The 18137-nt window shown below is 34.9% G+C and overlaps 1 protein-coding gene across 1 annotated transcript in view; it reads right to left on the bottom strand.

The window, feature by feature from the left end:
• The window catches only part of LOC129954049 (guanylate cyclase soluble subunit beta-1), a 326886-nt gene that overhangs the window by 106385 nt on the left and 202364 nt on the right, over window positions 1-18137 (bottom strand). The window contains exons 10-14 of the mRNA XM_056067692.1: window positions 13857-13900; window positions 13268-13453; window positions 13066-13137; window positions 12796-12961; window positions 7111-7248 (exon numbers count right to left, since the gene is read on the bottom strand). Of these exons, the coding sequence (XP_055923667.1) occupies window positions 7111-7248; window positions 12796-12961; window positions 13066-13137; window positions 13268-13453; window positions 13857-13900 (606 nt within the window). The remainder of the gene's footprint in view (window positions 1-7110; window positions 7249-12795; window positions 12962-13065; window positions 13138-13267; window positions 13454-13856; window positions 13901-18137) is intronic.

Genomic DNA, 18137 nt, shown 5'->3' with positions numbered 1-18137 from the left:
AACTACAAAAAGCCGTCGACACAGTGAGAGCTTGGACCGAAAAATGGCGTATCAAACTCAATGAAACAAAATATTCACATATAAACTTCACAAATAACTGTAGCTGTACCTTACGCCAATACGGCCAGATACCTTCTAATGACTTTGGATGCAAAGCTTAAGTGGAAAGAGCACATCAAAAAGAAAAGAGAAGAACTAAACTTGAAATATAGAAAAATGTACTGGTTGCTTGGTAACAACTCTGATTTATCAATCCAAAACAAAATAATGCTGTATAATCAAGTACTAAAGCCTGTTTGGACCTATGGACTAATTATGGGGCTGTACAAAGAAAACAAATACCGAAATCATCCAAAATTCCAAAACAAAGTTCTTCGTGGAATAGTTAATGCACCTTGGTACATAAGAAATACCGATCTACATTGCGACTTACAAATAGAAATGGTTACAGAAGTTGTTAAAAAATACGCTGTATTGCACAACCAGAGACTGCAAAGTCGTACTAATTCTGAAATGGAGTCCGTCTTGAATATAAGAAACCATATTCGGAGATTAAGAAAAACCAAGCCTCATGAGCTTATGGTCTAAGAAAACATGGGAAAGTATTAAAAGTTTAGACTTCCCCCAAAGTGATTGTACAAAATTAAGAAAGACAAATCGGAAGTCGATCCTTCAAGATTGGTCCTAATGAAGAGATGGTTTTAGTGGTTAAAAGTCCCACACTACTTGGTCTCGAATACTGCCAAGTGTCTTTTGAAGATTTCCTCCTGTCAAAAAAAAAAAAAAAAATCTTAGGTTCTTGGTTCAGTCTTCAATTAAAGATAGTATTTTAAGCAAACAAAGTTTAAGGAAGTAAATTATAATTTTTTTTTTTACATATAAAAAATTAATAAAATAATGGGAGTCACGTCCATTAATGCAATACGATAGTCTTGAATTCAAGGGAGTGCCTACGAAAGCGGAGGAGGGTCATGACCCCTACAAAACTTTAATATAGAATATCCCAAAGAGTTTTGAAAACAACTGTTTCATTAAATTTGAAACACACATGGGCTCTGGATAGACTTTGACAGCTACAGAAAGGGAAAAAAATAGATGCTTTCATCCAAAAAAATATAGGAACAATAAAAAGGGTACACGGCAGAAAGAACAACATCATCATAAGCGGTCAATTCTACGGCTTTTCTCAAATTGCACTCTACCAGGGCTAAAAGCTGAGTATCAGCCTGAATAACAACGGTTCAAAGGATTAATACTATCCAGAGAATAAAACTAAAATATTTTTAACTATACATGTTTGCTGGAACGTTTATTTAAAATTAACATAATTTAAATAATTTTTGAACATATGCCTTGAATTTTCCAAGAAGACAATTCCCGTATTCACACTTCGTGCATTGTTAATAGTTAAATTAAATCAGAAGACGTGGAACTTTTGCCATAGTCCCCATATTCACCACAATTGAACATAATTGAAAACTTTTGGCTATTGCTTTTTCGTAAAATTTAAGAAGGTGCTAGGTACTTGAAGTCAAGGACACCTTAATGAAAGCTTTTCGGCTTTCGTGGGTAAAAACTTAATTATTAACGAAAATCATCCGAAAATGGCGGACATAGTCATTATTAATATAAAAACCCGTTATACATAAATGTCCCAAATAAACGAATAATACATATATGTAAATAATTTTTCGTTTTTTTCTCTCCAAATTTCGCACGTGGCCTCATCCTAGGGACGCACTTTGTTATACCTTTCATAAGTAGTTTATTTTTTCATTCTGGACGAATTCCAACTCTTGTTTCAAATTTACCCTGTAATTTTATAAATTCATTATAGTAAAATACATACCTACTCAAACTTCCATCAGCTATAAAAAGCGAAAATAGATTCCAAAATTAGTGGACTCATTCTAGTAGTTGGCTGTGTACATTTTGTTCATATTTATTAACCGTTTGCATGTATTTTAGCATCTCGAAAAAACGACTTTAAATTACTTTTGAAATTTACTAAGCTTCTTACATTAAAGCTGGATTTTTGAACTTAGTTAGCTTCAATGGCGTATCCAGAAGGGGCTGGTCGTAGAGGTCGCGCTGGGAAAGCAGTTTTTGTTTTAATTTTCGTAGGAATGCCCTAGGATTCAAAACTAATCTTAATGCCATAATGGGTATAACACACCTTTGTTTGTTGCAAAAATTATTACTTTTATCTGAGAACTAGGCAAGAACACAAGATGAAAAGCAGACCCATTCCCCATTCCAATCACCCCACACATTCATCAATTTTTAGTTTTAACCAATAGAAGATCCAAGGGGTGTCATTCTAAACAATAAAGCTCATACAGCTTAGTTGTATAAAAAAGTGCTTGTATTAAAAAAGTGCTTTGTCTATCAAAAACAACTAAAATATTTGAAATAATCTTAATGGTTTTCACAGAATTTAAAATTTGTAAAGACTTTAAATAATTTTAATAAAATTTTGTTTGAAAGAAAAGAAAAAAAGAGCAAATATTTGCATTTAAAAAAAAATCTTAAATAAGATGTCGTCAATTTTATATTACGAGTATATTCTAAGAAAACAGCAATTTTTATTTTCTTAACACAAAATGAAATTTCATTTAAATTCCTAAAATTAGACTCCAATTCCTTATTATTTTTTGTACGCGCATAAAGAAGAGGTGTTTTTTACTTTAAAATGTTTAGAAAAATTTATATTCTTTAAATTCTAAAATCAGTTTTTAAGTTTTATTGACTATATTTTGGTCAAAATATTTGCAAAAGGTTCACAAAAACACAAATGATAATAATGACTACCGAAAATTGCTACAAAAGAAAATTCTTCATGTTAGTTTTTTTCACGGGTACTACCTCTTGCCAGGAATTGACAAATTCTCCAAGAATAATTCTTGTCATGAAAAGTGCTTTTTCAAATTAACCGTTGGAATTCGGCTTAAAGCTGTAGTTCCCCTAGAATATTTGGTATTTAGAATAACTTATATAATAATTTCATAGATAGGCAGTCGTTCAAATAGTTAGACCGAGCCCTTCTGGACAACAGTGTTCTAGAAAAGTCTTTAAACTATCGGGTTTTTTTAATAAAAGCGCTACAAGCATAAATTGGCCGATACTGATTCAATTTAAAGTTCGATATTCGTACGAAGTTCTTCAATCGTCGCTGACTTGTTGGCATAGACATACAGGAAATAGTCCAACGGCGTCAAATCGTACGACCGGGGTGGCCAAACGACTAGAGCATTTAGTGAGATAACACGTTTTTCTCGGTTTTCAATAAATTGATTGAGACATTCTCTGTGTGGCTTTTGGCACCGTCCTGCTAAAACCACATCTTCTCCATGACTATGTCATCTCAGCTATCCCCATTCACAGTAACGTGCCGGTCTTGATCAGCATGGAAGAAGTACGCACAATGACTCCGCCGCACCGGACCATAAACCACACCAAACCGTAATTTTTTCGTAATGCAATGTTGACTAATGGAGTACTTGTGGATTGCTGTCTGACCAATACCGCATATTTTGATTTTCGATGAGAATTCGACTCATTTTCAAGTTGTTACTCTTGTAAGGATATAGGCCAAGATCTTCTCTAAACAAAATGGCCAAAACGACGTCACAGAGTAGCCTTACGCTTGGAAACAACGTGTGAGAGACAAATTTGGGCTTTTTGTAACTGAAGCCAAAGCGGCACCAATATTCTCGACACAACGGGCACTCCTTTACCTCACTGGCACGGGAACATTTTGTACTGTATCTGTGGATTGAAATTTTTCCACTAGATGCTCAATTTTTGACATAAATTGGACGAAACGATATTCACGTTGAGGTTACTGTCTCCGAATTTAGGTAGTAAATTGTATTAATTTCGACTCGTTGTTGTTCAGTATATCTTTATATCATGAAATGGCAAACCTTACTGAAGAGAAATTTAAAAAGACCGTTCCTGTTGAAAAACCCTGTACAATTGGCACTTGAGGCCTTAAAATATGTTAATATTTTTAATATGATTAAAAGTCGGTTAAGCTAACATAATAATAATGCATTTATCACAGTCATTAATTTTTAGGCTTCAAAAGTACACAATACCACGAATAAATTGTTGATTGAAAGATTTCAAGCTAAGAGTGCTAAAAAATATCATTTAAAAGATATACTCTAACCGAACTCATTTTTAACAACTTTTGTATTTCTGGAAGAATTTTTGCCATATCATGAGAAATGTTTGTTTGTTAAATGCATTCAAAGTGCAACAATAAAGCTTCAATAAACCTTCCACTTCTTTCGTAGTTATAATCAGATCATTTTGTGTGAAAAGTAGCTTAATATCAATTATCACTTTTTTATACAATTTTAATGCTTTAATGCCACTGCTTCAGCTTGAAAGTACGAAATTAATAATCCTCTGTTACTTAAAATCAGGCTTACTCAGAAACAATATTAGAAATTGTAGTCTGCTTTCAAATTAAACGTAAAGCTAAAGTCAAGTTATTTTCTTGTCTATGTTTAACAAATTTGGCATTTTTCAAATTGTCTATCACTTAAACAATTTTTTTTTAAGTGAATCAACAATTTAAAGTAAAAATAATAAAAATGCTATCAGTGGAACAGCTTTTCAGAAAGCTTTATGTGATTCTTTAAAAAATCCAACAGAAGTGATGTTTCTCATATTGCCCTTAGCAGTTAATGAAAACCGCAGATTCGTTCAAAACTTTTAAAAAAAACCTTTCTTTAAGTTTTGACTGATATCGAAGATTAGCTAAATCTGATCTAAAGCTTGAACTAACTGAGTGTTGGGAATGACAAGATGAAAAGTCGTCTCAAAAGATTACATTGTGAACACCTTCTTAGACTTCAAGTCAACGAAACAATCTACGGCTTAATTCTTATCAAAATTCAATTAAAAATCGGTTGCCTTTGATTTCTTCTTGTGTGAAAGTTAAACAGTTCTGTTTTTAGTTTCTACTTAAAATTCAACCGAAAATGATCTTAAATGTGAATCACTTTCAACATGGCTAGAATTTGGTTATTTGATAGTTGCTGTTTGGTTGTAGATCCATTGTAAAACCCTAGATGAAATTATATGATGTGAGTCCCACAACAAAGCTTGCGAAAGGCCTGGGTGTAGTCTCTGCGAGCTGTTTTAAATGTAGCACAGGTATCAAGTGAGTTCCATTTCTTATTAAATAGTTAAACAAAATTTACCCTTGATTACCTGTTTCAGATTATAAAGTGAAATCTCATCTGCCTGATTAAGGTCAAATGTATGACCTTTATTCTTTAACATTTCATCAGCTTTTCCATTTCCTTGAACACAATTGTAAAAAAGGAAACCAACAGAGCCTTAAGTTGTGTTGTGTACTAAGACACTTTAGCTATTCTCGACATCAAATCACAAGCTTCGATTTGATTTTGGTTTCAGAAATTGCCTTTATTGCCACTTGTAATGTCAACTAATGGCATTGCCATCATTGAAATTTGTCTAGAAAAGCTTTCGTCACTGCCAAGACCTCAGTTTGGAAGACTCTATTGCAATTACTTGTAGGAAGTTTGATTGAGCTGAATTGAAAATACACCAGTATGAATCTTTGAGCAGCCGGTTAATATCGCTACCGTCCTCAGTTCTTAGGTTAAAGGTTTGTTGATTAGCCAATTTTCTCTATTGGAAAAGCAATTTGTAAATGGCTTTTTGAAGTCTAAACGAGGTGTAAAGTATTCTTTACATACTTTGTTATCCATGTATTTCTGTATGACTCACAGTATGGCCAACGGTGCTCTATTTCCCGCAATCAGGTTGGCTAAGCCGCAGTGCACTATTAGCCACTGATTCTTGTATAAGTAGATCCAGAGGTTTAAGGTCAAGTATTTCTTTTCAGTGGGTGTAGTCCTCATGGTCCCTTCTATCTTCATACAATACATGTCGACTCTCAACCAAACATGAGGGATGGAGTGAACCTACAGTGATAAGCCGAATCCGGACGGCTAATTACTAACGCAGACCCTATCCGTATTTATTTTTAAATATTTCGTAGCTTCACTAATTAGTTCTATTTTCTATTTCAAGCACAAGTTCTCAAGTCGAAACACAAAAATACTTAATACTTTACGAGACAATATAATACTCTGTGTCATTCAAGGCTTTACAAAGCAAATTAAATCTTGCTTCCACAGACTGGTGAAAAATTAAAAATCATCGAAATGTATAGAAAAAAAAAAAAAAAAGACTTGAACTTAATTAAACAAATTTTGCTTACAGAGACAAAAAGTTAATGACAAACTTTTCCAATTTGTTCAATTGAACCAAAAAGTTATCTCTTTTACCACCGCATCGCTGCTGAAACTGATGTCCAAGTTCAGAGTGTCCCTTTTTGAATTTTATAGATATCTGCTTCTATATACAAGAACTTAACTCTCACTCTTTTATGTGAGGTCACTTTTATTTTATGTGAGGACTAAGAACTTCTATAGATATTAACCCTAACAATGGATGACAATGAACAACTATACTATGTCCTATCACAAACTCAATGTTTTAATTTATATACAAAAATATTAAGGACGAAAAAAGAACGAAATCGTATTCATCCTTTTTAAAGAGATACATACTCGTCTGCTCGTATACTATAAAATGTCCTTTCCTTTCCGGTTTAATTGAAAACTCATATCAACAGCAGCTTATCCTTAAAAAGGTACCTTCTACATAATAACTGCTGTGCTGTTCTACTTATACGAGAATAAGGATACGAAAACGAATATAAATTGTCAAGCCCCTGTTGCTTGATTTGTTGCAATTTGTATGAAATTCAATTTGATAAAAGTGAGAGGAAGTGACTCAAAACCGACAAAACCTCTTTGCATGGATAGAGGACCGGGGACATACTCAAGTTCCAAGAATAGATAATTTACAATCTATATGTATAACGTTCTGCTATTGTGAGGAAAAGTTCATCCTTTTCATCGCATTCAAACTGTGAGAGGGAATAATTTGATTATAACAACTTCTATGAACAAGTTGGTACTTCCATTCTATTCTCTTATACAGTATATATGAGTACTTAAGGACTTTATATGGGTACATAGGTTATAGGTAGGTACTTACCATTGGATTTGGTCCCATGTTTACATTTTTGGCCATGTCCATCATGTCCAGTGCCAGACGTGCTATACACTTAGCATGGTCCTCGCAAGGATCTGGCAGACCCGACACAGCCATATATTTATCACCGACTGTTTCAACCTATGGAGACATAAATTTTAAAAAAATATAAGAGAACCAAAAAAATACCGGAAACGGAAGATACTTTCATGAATAGAAGCCATTTTTTAATTTGTGATGAAATGAAAATTGTTTTGTCTTTTTTTTTTGGAATTTTCGTGATGTCAATGAGAAATATTCAATTTTTGTTTTTTTTTTTTTGTCGGGATAAATGTGTGGATTTAATTTCAGTTTGGCTTTCTTAATATTTTTCATTCAGTTGTCACTTTTTATAAAGGACAGTTTTCAGCTCATTTAATTTAAAATTTTTGATATTAAACTGATGATAAAATCAATATAATGGGATAACAAAAAATAAAGCTCTTCAGATAATCCGATGAGCAAGCATCAGACAATGTGGAAAGTATCATTTGAAAATCTCTCTAAAATGTGAAATGTGTAAAATCATATTTTTGTGTTGAAAACAAAAATTTTAAGATATTAACAAACAACATGAGTGCTATGGCATATGAGGGCTCTTGTGATTATGTCTGAAGTATTGAGCCCATCACATAATGGGTATGATAGAAAAAGGCATTGATTCCCTTTTAAAAATATTAAACACGATTATTTTGTGTAATTTAAATTCTGATATTGAGAATTTCAGTATCTAAAAATATTTATATTTATTGACATTAATCCTTATAAAATTTAAGAACATCATCGTTTAATTTTTAGGCTTTCAAAACATCTTTAGAAAATTTACACTCTTCATGTTCCTATAAGCTCATGCGACACATAAGCAAGTTATAAATGCCCTTTAAATTGCACAGTCCCAACAATTAGAAAAGAAGGGTAGGTTCAAAAAGAGAAACATTTACATATTGGTTTTTGAGTCCGGTAAGGCATTACACATTCATGAAGTGCGGCTAAGGAAAGAATCCCTGTACTTGACAGCAAGTCAAAAATTGAGCTCAAGGGTAAGCTAATGAGCGTTCCTAGAAGTACGGACATTAAGGTTAAATTGGTTTAGGAGAGAAATAGAACTGTCTATTTCACTAAAGCATATTTTTTATATAAGGTTTATAAAAATATCAATAAAACAATTATTATAGACATGAGACTTTGCGGCGGGGTTCAAAAGATGCAAGTTCGGTAAGAGATTGATCTGATATCATTTTAAGAGCTTTTCTTCTCAAAAGACTGAAGTATGTTATTGGTGCCCAGCCTAAATATAAGAATTATACTAGAGTTTTGGAAGAATAAAAGCTTTGTTAACTAAAGCTAGATCAAAAGGTTTAAAGAACTTCTTGCTTCGTCGGAAAAAACCTATGAACTAAGCAGCATTTTGGCGATGTTAAATATGTGACTATTCAACAACAAGTGGTTTGTGAAGCAAATAACTAGAACTGAAAGCTGTTCACTCTCCTCGATGCAAGTCCCACTCATGGATAGTGTCATTGGTTGAGGATTACGCTTTTGTGACTGCAGACAGCATTGAGTTTTCGAAGCATTAAATTGTACACGGTCATTGTTTCCCAATTAGACAATGCTAACAAGATCAATATTTAATGAACTTGTATCGAACTGAAAGAGAATAGAGATTTCAGGTTCCATGAGAGACGCTTTTTGCATTCCTGCGAGAGAGAGAAAAGCTTTTTTTTTAATTTTTTAGTCACATTTTTTAACTTCAAAACTCTGGACTCGGTCTCTACAAACTCTATAACAGTCCATAACTGTCGATCATCTCTAATGGAGATGGCGCAACAGTTTAATATTCACTTTTGCTGGGTGCCGGGCCATAGAGACATTCCAGGAAACTGTAAGGCAGATGAACTCGCCAGGAGCGGTACAGTACAGCCCATCCTACCACGTTTGGCAAGTACTGGCATACCAATCGCTACTTGTAAACTGCTGCTAATGCAAGACGCTGTGAGGAGGGCAGGCACCAGTTGGAACAACAACACCACGTGTCAAGTCACAAAAAACATCTGGCCAACACAGGATTTAAAACGTTCAAGGTGCTTGCTCTCTCTAAGCAGATCGCATATAAGCTCGATAATAGGTGTCATAACCGGACACTGTCTAATAGGTAAGCACGCCACGAGACTAGGCGCATTCTCAAATGACTTTTGCAGAAGCTGTATGGACAAGGAAGAGGAAGAGGAAGAAACGGTTCTTCATCTTCTCTGCACATGCCCTGCTCTGCTCTAGCTCGAAAATGCAAGAGTTACCTAGGAGAATTCTTCTTTAACGATCCAAACGATCTAAACCATATCGGTATAGTCAGCCTCTCACGTTTCGTAAGGGACTCAAACTGGTTCCTTTGAGCTAAGGAGGAAGCCTCAAGATTCATGTGGTATCACAATGACCCATTAAACCAGCCTAAGTGTGTCCGTTTCCATCTTGGACAGCCACTATAACCTAACCTTACCTTACCTAGTCACACGAAAGAACTCGACCGAGTCGGTCATTCGAGAAGAAAACGTTTAAATTAATAAAAGGAAAGATTGTGGTTTTTTTGGCCTTGCCTTTTTCCACATAAAAATATTGTGTTTTATTTGATTCCACTGTTCTACTGCCGTCGAAAACAGAACTTATCATACGTTGTCGTTGTAAGTTTATATCCGAGGAAAAAGAAAAAGGATCTTAAAACCAATATGAAAAAATTGAGGGTACTGACATCAGCGAACCAATTAAGTGGTTTAGAAGTTTCAGACAAAAGTACATTTATAAAAATAAGGAAGAGCGTGGGAGACAAAACGGAGCCTTGCGGCACACCAGCGTTTATTTTATGAATACCAGATTTAAACCGTCCAGTGCTACTTAAATTGAACGATCTGAAAAGTAATTTCTAATTCAACAAAGAAGAGATTCATCAATACCAAATGCACGCATTTTCTATAAGAAAGCTTGATACCAAACTCTATCAAATGCCTTTGAAATATCAAGTGTAATAATGTTAGTGGTTTTTAATTACTGAATATGACAACATGAAAAAAACAGAATGTGGTGAGACTTTCGACATTCAAGAATTACGGTAGAACAAGAAACGAGAACAAAAGTTTATCATTGAATATTCCTGGAAGTGCGAGCGTAATAGTTACCCAAAATTATTTACTGAATATTGTACAAGAGACTTAAGTTGCTAGGGCACCAAACCAGAGATGGGTGTTATACTCAGGTCTTGGAGATATACAATCTATATATATCTAAAATTAATAGCTTTTATTTAGTCTCGAGTCTTGAGAACGGCTGCACCGATTTGGCTTGATATATATGAATATTTCTGAAAGTTCAGAATAGCTTTAAAAGGTGAGTAAATATGAAAAGCTCGGAATATGCATTCAACCACGAATTGCAAAGAGAACATCCGTTCGACATTTAAGCATTTGCTGATAGCTTGTACACATGTGGTCAGTTCGGTAAGAAGTCACTGGAGGCACTGGACGTTCAAAGATCTACGTAACAACCAAAATATTTTATGGTGGGGCCATGTTTCTTTGTCAGGAGATTTTCGACAGACTCTTCCTGTTATTCCCCGATGAACTGTTGCTGATGAACTAAACGCGACATATTTGTGGCTGTACGTAAAAAAATAATACTCAACAATCAACAACTATTTTTGGAACAAGATGAATCTGCAAATGTGTTGTCAAAGCAGTTCTTAGACCTTGGAAATAATAAAGTCACAGCGGAAACCTTGACCAGCTTCATTATATTACCTCCAGATTTCTTTCACATCATATACTCCAAAAAGGAACTTATTCAGCTTTTTTCCCAAATATTTTACATTCCATGCTTACCAATGCTGTCAAAATCTGAATTTATTAAGCTTATGATACATTTTCATAGAAGAGTGTGGTGAATCTAGGAACGATTTGAAAAGCTGGAAGTTAGAGAAGGTTTTTTGGTAGCTGGAGAATGCCGTTGAAAGCCAGTGAAACCGTTGAAGGAGCTAAACAAATCAAAAACCCAACAGAAGCAGAATCCCAAATCCAAATAAGACTTACCTACATAAAAAGCACTGACAGCCAGGCGGCTATTATGGCTATCAATTCGGCCGCAATATCCTCTATACAGGTCCAATAATGTAAGAATGAACTAACTAGCGAGCATCAACATCAACCTTCATGTCACTTTTATATGGGTTAAAGGTCATAGTGGCTTTGATGAAAATGAACGAACTACATAGTTGACCTGGCAAGGATCGGCTCACTTGCGAATATTGTAAATATTCCTCGTGGAACTGTGAGGGCAACATTTTCTCAACTGTTCTGATAGAATCCAAACGCAGATGAAGCATTCTAACGAACTGAACTATATCGAGGAAGATATGGCCCACGTATAACAAAATTTTCACTGCCGTAGCTGCGCAGACCAACATGAAAAAGAAACTGCGATTCATTTTGTCTGTAAATGTCCTGACCTGGCCAGTTCTAGAATTCTTGATTAAATTTTTAGAGATGAAAATCAAAGACCTGATTTCCTTTTTGAACGCAATGAAATGCCTCAAGGATCGATAACGTTGTCAAATCAAATTCATCATAATATAATCTTTTTATATTTTTTTAATACAAAGGCCCAACGAGTTTATTGTACCAAAACTGCACTTTCCACCGCTAACTGAGTCGTGCACCAAGGCCTACTTCATAGAGAAAATCGATGTACCTTACCTGAGTTTCCATCTTGCAGTAAATTGTCGAGTCAATAATATTAATTAAATATTCTGACTCAAGAACAACGAGTTGTTCGAATAGACCTATAAATTAAAGCTTTTGGTACTTGTTTTAATTTGTACCCTGAAATCTTCGGATCGAAACATCGGCTTTATGGACAACAAACTTCATCACAAGCCAAGCTTCAACAATATGCCCGGTAAATTGTCAAAGTTTAAAAGTCCGTATTGGATTTTGCTAGAAAAACTCTTTAGCTAAATCTTCATGTTTTTAGCTATCGATTTATTTTTGTATATTAAGCACGCACTAAAGGGGTTTTGAACACCCTTATAGTAATTTACAACACAGTACGAACAATTAGAAATGACATTAGTTTTGAATGTCTATACATTGTAGCGACTGGAAAATATTGAGCCTGGCAAAGCGTTCCACATTCGAAGAGTATACTTAACAGTATGTCAAAAGTTGAGCTCATGGGTAAACTGTTGAATTGTTTGAGGGAATGTAAACTGGTTATTAGTAAAATTATTTGTGAAAATGTCAGTGAAACAAACAAATTGATGCTCTCTAGACAAAGAAACCAAAGTCGTTTTTTCCTTAAATACTATTGGCATCATGTAATATGTAAATTTAAACATACATGTTATTTGATTTAATGGAACAATTCAAGTGTTTCTAGTAATATTTAAGGGTTCTTTAAACTTTCATCTCGTTTTTCTCCAGAAATTCAATTTAATTTAAAATATCAAAAAAAATCATCGACTTTATAATAAATGGAAGAGATTTCTGTAGACTATAAAAGCGATTCCCTTTTTAATTGAAATTTATATCTTTTTGTATCCATTACACCACACAAATCAAATTAATAAATAAATTCATGTTTCCAACAATAAAAACAAAAAAATGTTACCTTGTAAATATTTGGATTCCTTTTAGAATCAGTTAAGGCATCGAAAAGCGTATAAAGCTCATTTAACATATTCACTATTTTCATAGCACCCTCTGGATCCGTATTCGCAGCACAATACTGACCGAATCCAACAATTCCAGAAAACATCAAAGTTACCGAATCGTATCTGAAAACAATAAATAAGTAAAACAACAACAAAAAAGCATCCTTCCATTTAAAAAAATATTCAGCTATAACTTTTCCGTTTTCACTGCAAAATAAAAAACTCACCTCTTTGGAGCGACTGGTCTTTGATGCCTTAATTCGTTTGCTACTGATTTTGGTAGTACAGAATATAAAAGCCTAAAGTAAAAAGTAAAAGAAAAAAAGGATCCTTTTGATTCACACTCTTTTCCCAATATTTTTCACTTCACAGTGGTAACAGGATAAAAGGATATACTTAGGTACGAGTATATAAGAGAGAAACTCATACCTATCTGTTTTCTGCTTTTCACTTTCTAGTTCCCTGTAGGTTTGTTGCAATTTATCTGTTAGCATTTCTAAATTCCTTGTCAGTTTGTATTCGGCTTCGAATTTTTCGGATAAAAGGACCAAGTCCCTTGTAGCATCGTGTAATGGAACGTCTGATATGTATAGACCCTTTCTGCAAGAAAAAACGGAAATAGAAGAAAAAATTAAATTCCAAGCAAAAAGAAAAAACTACAAAATCGGAAAGGATCAAGATTATTTCGCTAACAGGAAACGGCAATGGATATGGAAATGAAAAGGATAAAGAAAAAAAAACAACAACCAATCCAATGAAATTTAATAGAACCATGTTCTACAGCAAAGCGGTGGATATAAAAAAGGATGTTTAACGTTACGTTATACTGACTGTCCGCATTCAAATTTAGTAACAAAAGCGAGCGATAAACTACACCTACAACAGTTGTTGTTGTTTGATAAGCTATAGGGTTGCCACATGTGATGATATTTCGTTTTCTGTGAAACAACGAGTCCTTTCAATGAAGTTCTCACGAAACAACAGCTAAAAATTAAGGATTTTTCTAAAAGTGCTGGCAACCATGTCAGTCATGGGTATGACCATCATCACAATTTGTTTTCCCTCGCACTATAGCTGAGCTCTTAGGCGTGTTTTATGTTCTTGCTATAGTGGTTAATGCTGTTATGGGAGTCCTAGGGATATTTTCATTTTATCCTTTTTCCAACTCTTGTGAAAAATAAAGTTTTATATAAATCATTTCATTCCAACTCGAACTGGCATCTATTGTTATCCCAGTCAGTATAGCAGAGTCCTTTACTGGAAATTTAAAATTTCGTTCTCTTCAGGATGAATTATTAGTTTTATTTTGAAAAATGTATGTTTGTTTGTGTAAAGCTTTGCGCAAAGGACCGACTGTGAAATTGGACAATAAAAGTCATCAACACAAAACAAAAATACATATACCCTCTTCTATAAACCATAATTCAAAAATAGGATTTGTTGGTAGTTTTTCATCGTAAAATCCTTATGAAAAGGCAATTAAAGCAATACGTTATTGTTTCACCTTAAAAAAAAAAAAAAAACAACAAAGAAATAAAACAAACGAAATATAAATTCATAAAAGTGGACTTAAAATTTATCAACGGATTGTTTTGACGAGGAATTTTTTCCTATATTCTGTTGTTCCATGGGGGTTTCAAAGTAAGCTGCTCTTGAATATACAATGATGCAAGTGTTGTGGGAATCAATGGTATTTTTATTGCAGGTTTGCAGGCAGAAAAAATTGAATAGGTACAAAAAGAACTTCATAGCCTCATCATGCATTCATTGAAAGGAAAGTGTTTGTTGAAAATCAGTTAACATTAACAAGTCCGAGATTAAAAATAGGTTTGATGGCCAAGTTTTTCTCAAAAGTCACCTCTATCGACCAATTCCACTCTGTGCACACCGGGTGCCTATAGTACCTCAACCAAGAGCTTTTGGACAAAGCATATGAACAGTATCCTTGCTAAGATGTTAAAATTATCTTGTGAGATTTTAAGGCCAAGATAGGAAGGGAAGAAATCTTTGGTGGAATAGGTAATCGGAAAAACAGTTTGCACAACAACACTTTTTATAACGGATTCAGGCTCATCGATTTCGCTTCTGGGCGTAACATCATGGTAGACATTAAGAGTTTTTAACACCTCAAGATCCACAAAGAAACTTGCAGTTCTCCAGATAAAGCTACCCTCAAACAGATTGACCATATTGCGATCGATGCTAGACACTCTTCCAGCATCATAGATGCCCGAACTTTCCGAGGAGCTAACATCGAGTCGGACCACTAGCTCGTTGAAGCCAAGTAAACATTTCGGATTTCCAGACGTAAGACAAACCAGGAAGATACTACAATCGCAAGAGATTGACCAATCCTTCTCTGACGATTAACAAGTAACCTGCTCCTTGTCGCCAATACAATGTATCGAACACCAGTGGCAACATTTACAAGATGTAATTAGAGAAGCCGCCTCTGAGACGTTCTGGGTTTCAAGCGGCCACCAACATGAAACCCCTGGTTTGATGAGGAATATCGGAAGGGGAAATACAGCTTAACAATAGGCTCGCGCAGCGTTGCATAAAATGACGAGAGCTGCTCAAGTGCTCTATAAGCAAAAGTGGAGAGAGGAACACCAACTTCTCGTAAGGAAAGAAAAAGAGAAAAGGTTTGAGAAGCATGCTGTCGAAGAATGAAGTTCGAAAGGATATGGAAAAACATCTTCTGTAGACTGTATAACGGCGACGATGAACCGAATTCCACTGTCAGGGAAGTTTGTCATACATAAGCTGAAGTCTAACCAAAGCACTGGAGCATATGACTTAGTGGTTGAGCTTTTAAAAGCAGCTGAAGCTAATTTGGTAAGGAAAATACAACAATTTATCTGAACGATGTGAACGTCAAAACGTCCCCATCGGTAGACGAACAAATTCTGGAAATATTACCAAATCTCAAACACTACATTCTTCGATACTTACATTATTTTTGAAAAAAGAAGAGCTCGAAGAAAGTTAAGTGATTTCGAAATGTTAAGGCATTTTTCTATCGTCTATACAACGAGCTAATGCTCTTCATGGAACGTAGCAAAGGATTTAAAAACATATTAAAGATACAAAACTAACAATTATGTCTCTATATGGCAACTGGATTGAAAACACGAAACAAAAGCTGATCTCTTTCATAAACGTCTCGTGTATGTTATAAACTATTTCCAGCAAATACAGCTGAGGATCCTGTATTCAGTTTGTTGATGGGAACGACGAATTTGAAATTCATTTTGAGACGGTCAAAGAAGTAAGAAACATATGTCACCATAAGAAATGCCCTTTAAAGGCTTTAAAAAAACTCCAATTTATAATAAACGCATGCCATGAAGGTATGTGTAGCACATGATTCGAAAATTAAAGGAGTCATTGTTTTACCGAAAGAAGGTAACCAGTAACATTTTCAGACCAATATCGCCAATCATGCCAAAAGTTTTAGAAAAACCTTAGCTAAGTAATATAAGAAAGAAGATTTACAAATAAACATTGCACGATAGACCAAGTACATGAAATTATGGATGAGGTGGACAAGACACTTGCAAAAAACAAGCATTCTCAATTTTATTCTTAGATGTTGTTGAAACCTTTAAAAATGTATGAACATTGGGACTGCATAGAGACCTTTTCATGGCAGAGCTACGACATACTGGAATCTAATGTTACAAATCGACTCTTAAGAGTAAGGTTTGACCAAAATTACTCCGAACTAAGGAAAATAGAAGACTAGAGTACCACAAGGAAGTTTCCTAGGACCAACCTTGTATCACATTTGTATTAGTATTTAGTAAATATTTATCTAGAACTATTGTAACTTAAGACAAAAAGATTAGAGAGTTAAGAGAGATTAGACGAAAGGTTTTTTCTAATTGACGAGATACCAAGGTTGATAAATCAAGTCAAACGTAATATTCTTGTAATTGGGTTAAAATTAGCATAAATGGTTCGATAAGTATGAAGAAGGAAATAGATCGGGGGTTACGTGAATTGGTATTCAAGAAAATTAATTTAAAAAGTAGGGGAGAATTGATGACACCCGTGATAATTTTGTGAACGTATATAAGACAATCAGTTGTAAACGATGTTTCTGACCCTTATTCACTAACCCCCTAAGTGAATAAGGGTCAGACCATACAAAATTTCGGAAAGTGAAACGATGGAGTTTACGTTGCACGACCTGAATTCTGAATGACAGGCTGCTTTATAAAGAAGGCCAAACTGGACTGACATACTCAAGAATAGATCCAACAAATGTGTTGTAGAGTGTTACGCCTGAATGTGAAATTTGTTTATAAAGGGTGATTTTTTTGAGGTTAGGATTTTCATGCATTAGTATTTGACAGATCACGCGAGATTTCAGACATGGTGTCAAAGAGAAAGATGCTCAGTATGCTTTGACATTTCATCATGAACAGACTTACTAACGAGCAACGCTTGCAAATCATTGAATTTTATTACCAAAATCAGTGTTCGGTTCGAAATGTGTTTCGCGCTTTACGTCCGATTTATGGTCTACATAATCGACCAAGTGAGCAAACAATTAATGCGATTGTGACCAAGTTTCGCACTGAGTTTACTTTATTGGACATTAAACCAACCACACGAATGCGTACAGTGCGTACAGAAGAGAATATTGCGTCTGTTTCTGACAGTGTTGCTGAAGACCGTGAAATGTCGATTCGTCGCCGTTCGCAGCAATTGGGTTTGTGTTATTCGACCACATGGAAGATTTTACGCAAAGATCTTGGTGTAAAACCGTATGAAATACAGCTCGTGCAAGAACTGAAGCCGAACGATCTGCCACAACGTCGAATTTTCAGTGAATGGGCCCTAGAAAAGTTGGCAGAAAATCCGCTTTTTTATCGACAAATTTTGTTCAGCGATGAGGCTCATTTCTGGTTGAATGGCTACGTAACTAAGCAAAATTGCCGCATTTGGAGTGAAGAGCAACCAGAAGCCGTTCAAGAACTGCCCATGCATCCCGAAAAATGCACTGTTTGGTGTGGTTTGTACGCTGTTGGAATCATTGGACCGTATTTTTTCAAAGATGCTGTTGGACGCAACGTTACGGTGAATGGCGTTCGCTATCGTTCAATGCTAACAAACTTTTTGTTGCCAAAAATGGAAGAACTGAACTTGGTTGACATGTGGTTTCAACAAGATGGCGCTACATGCCAAACAGTTCGCGATTCTATGGCCATTTTGAGAGAAAACTTCGGAGAACAATTCATCTCAAGAAATTTACCGGTAAGTTGGCCACCAAGATCATGCGATTTGACGA

The sequence above is a fragment of the Eupeodes corollae genome, chromosome 1 (assembly GCF_945859685.1).
Source record: "Eupeodes corollae chromosome 1, idEupCoro1.1, whole genome shotgun sequence".
NCBI lineage: Eukaryota > Metazoa > Arthropoda > Insecta > Diptera > Syrphidae > Eupeodes > Eupeodes corollae.
The sequence above is the reverse complement of the archived record's forward strand: the minus strand, read 5'-3'. Positions and strand labels throughout refer to the sequence as shown.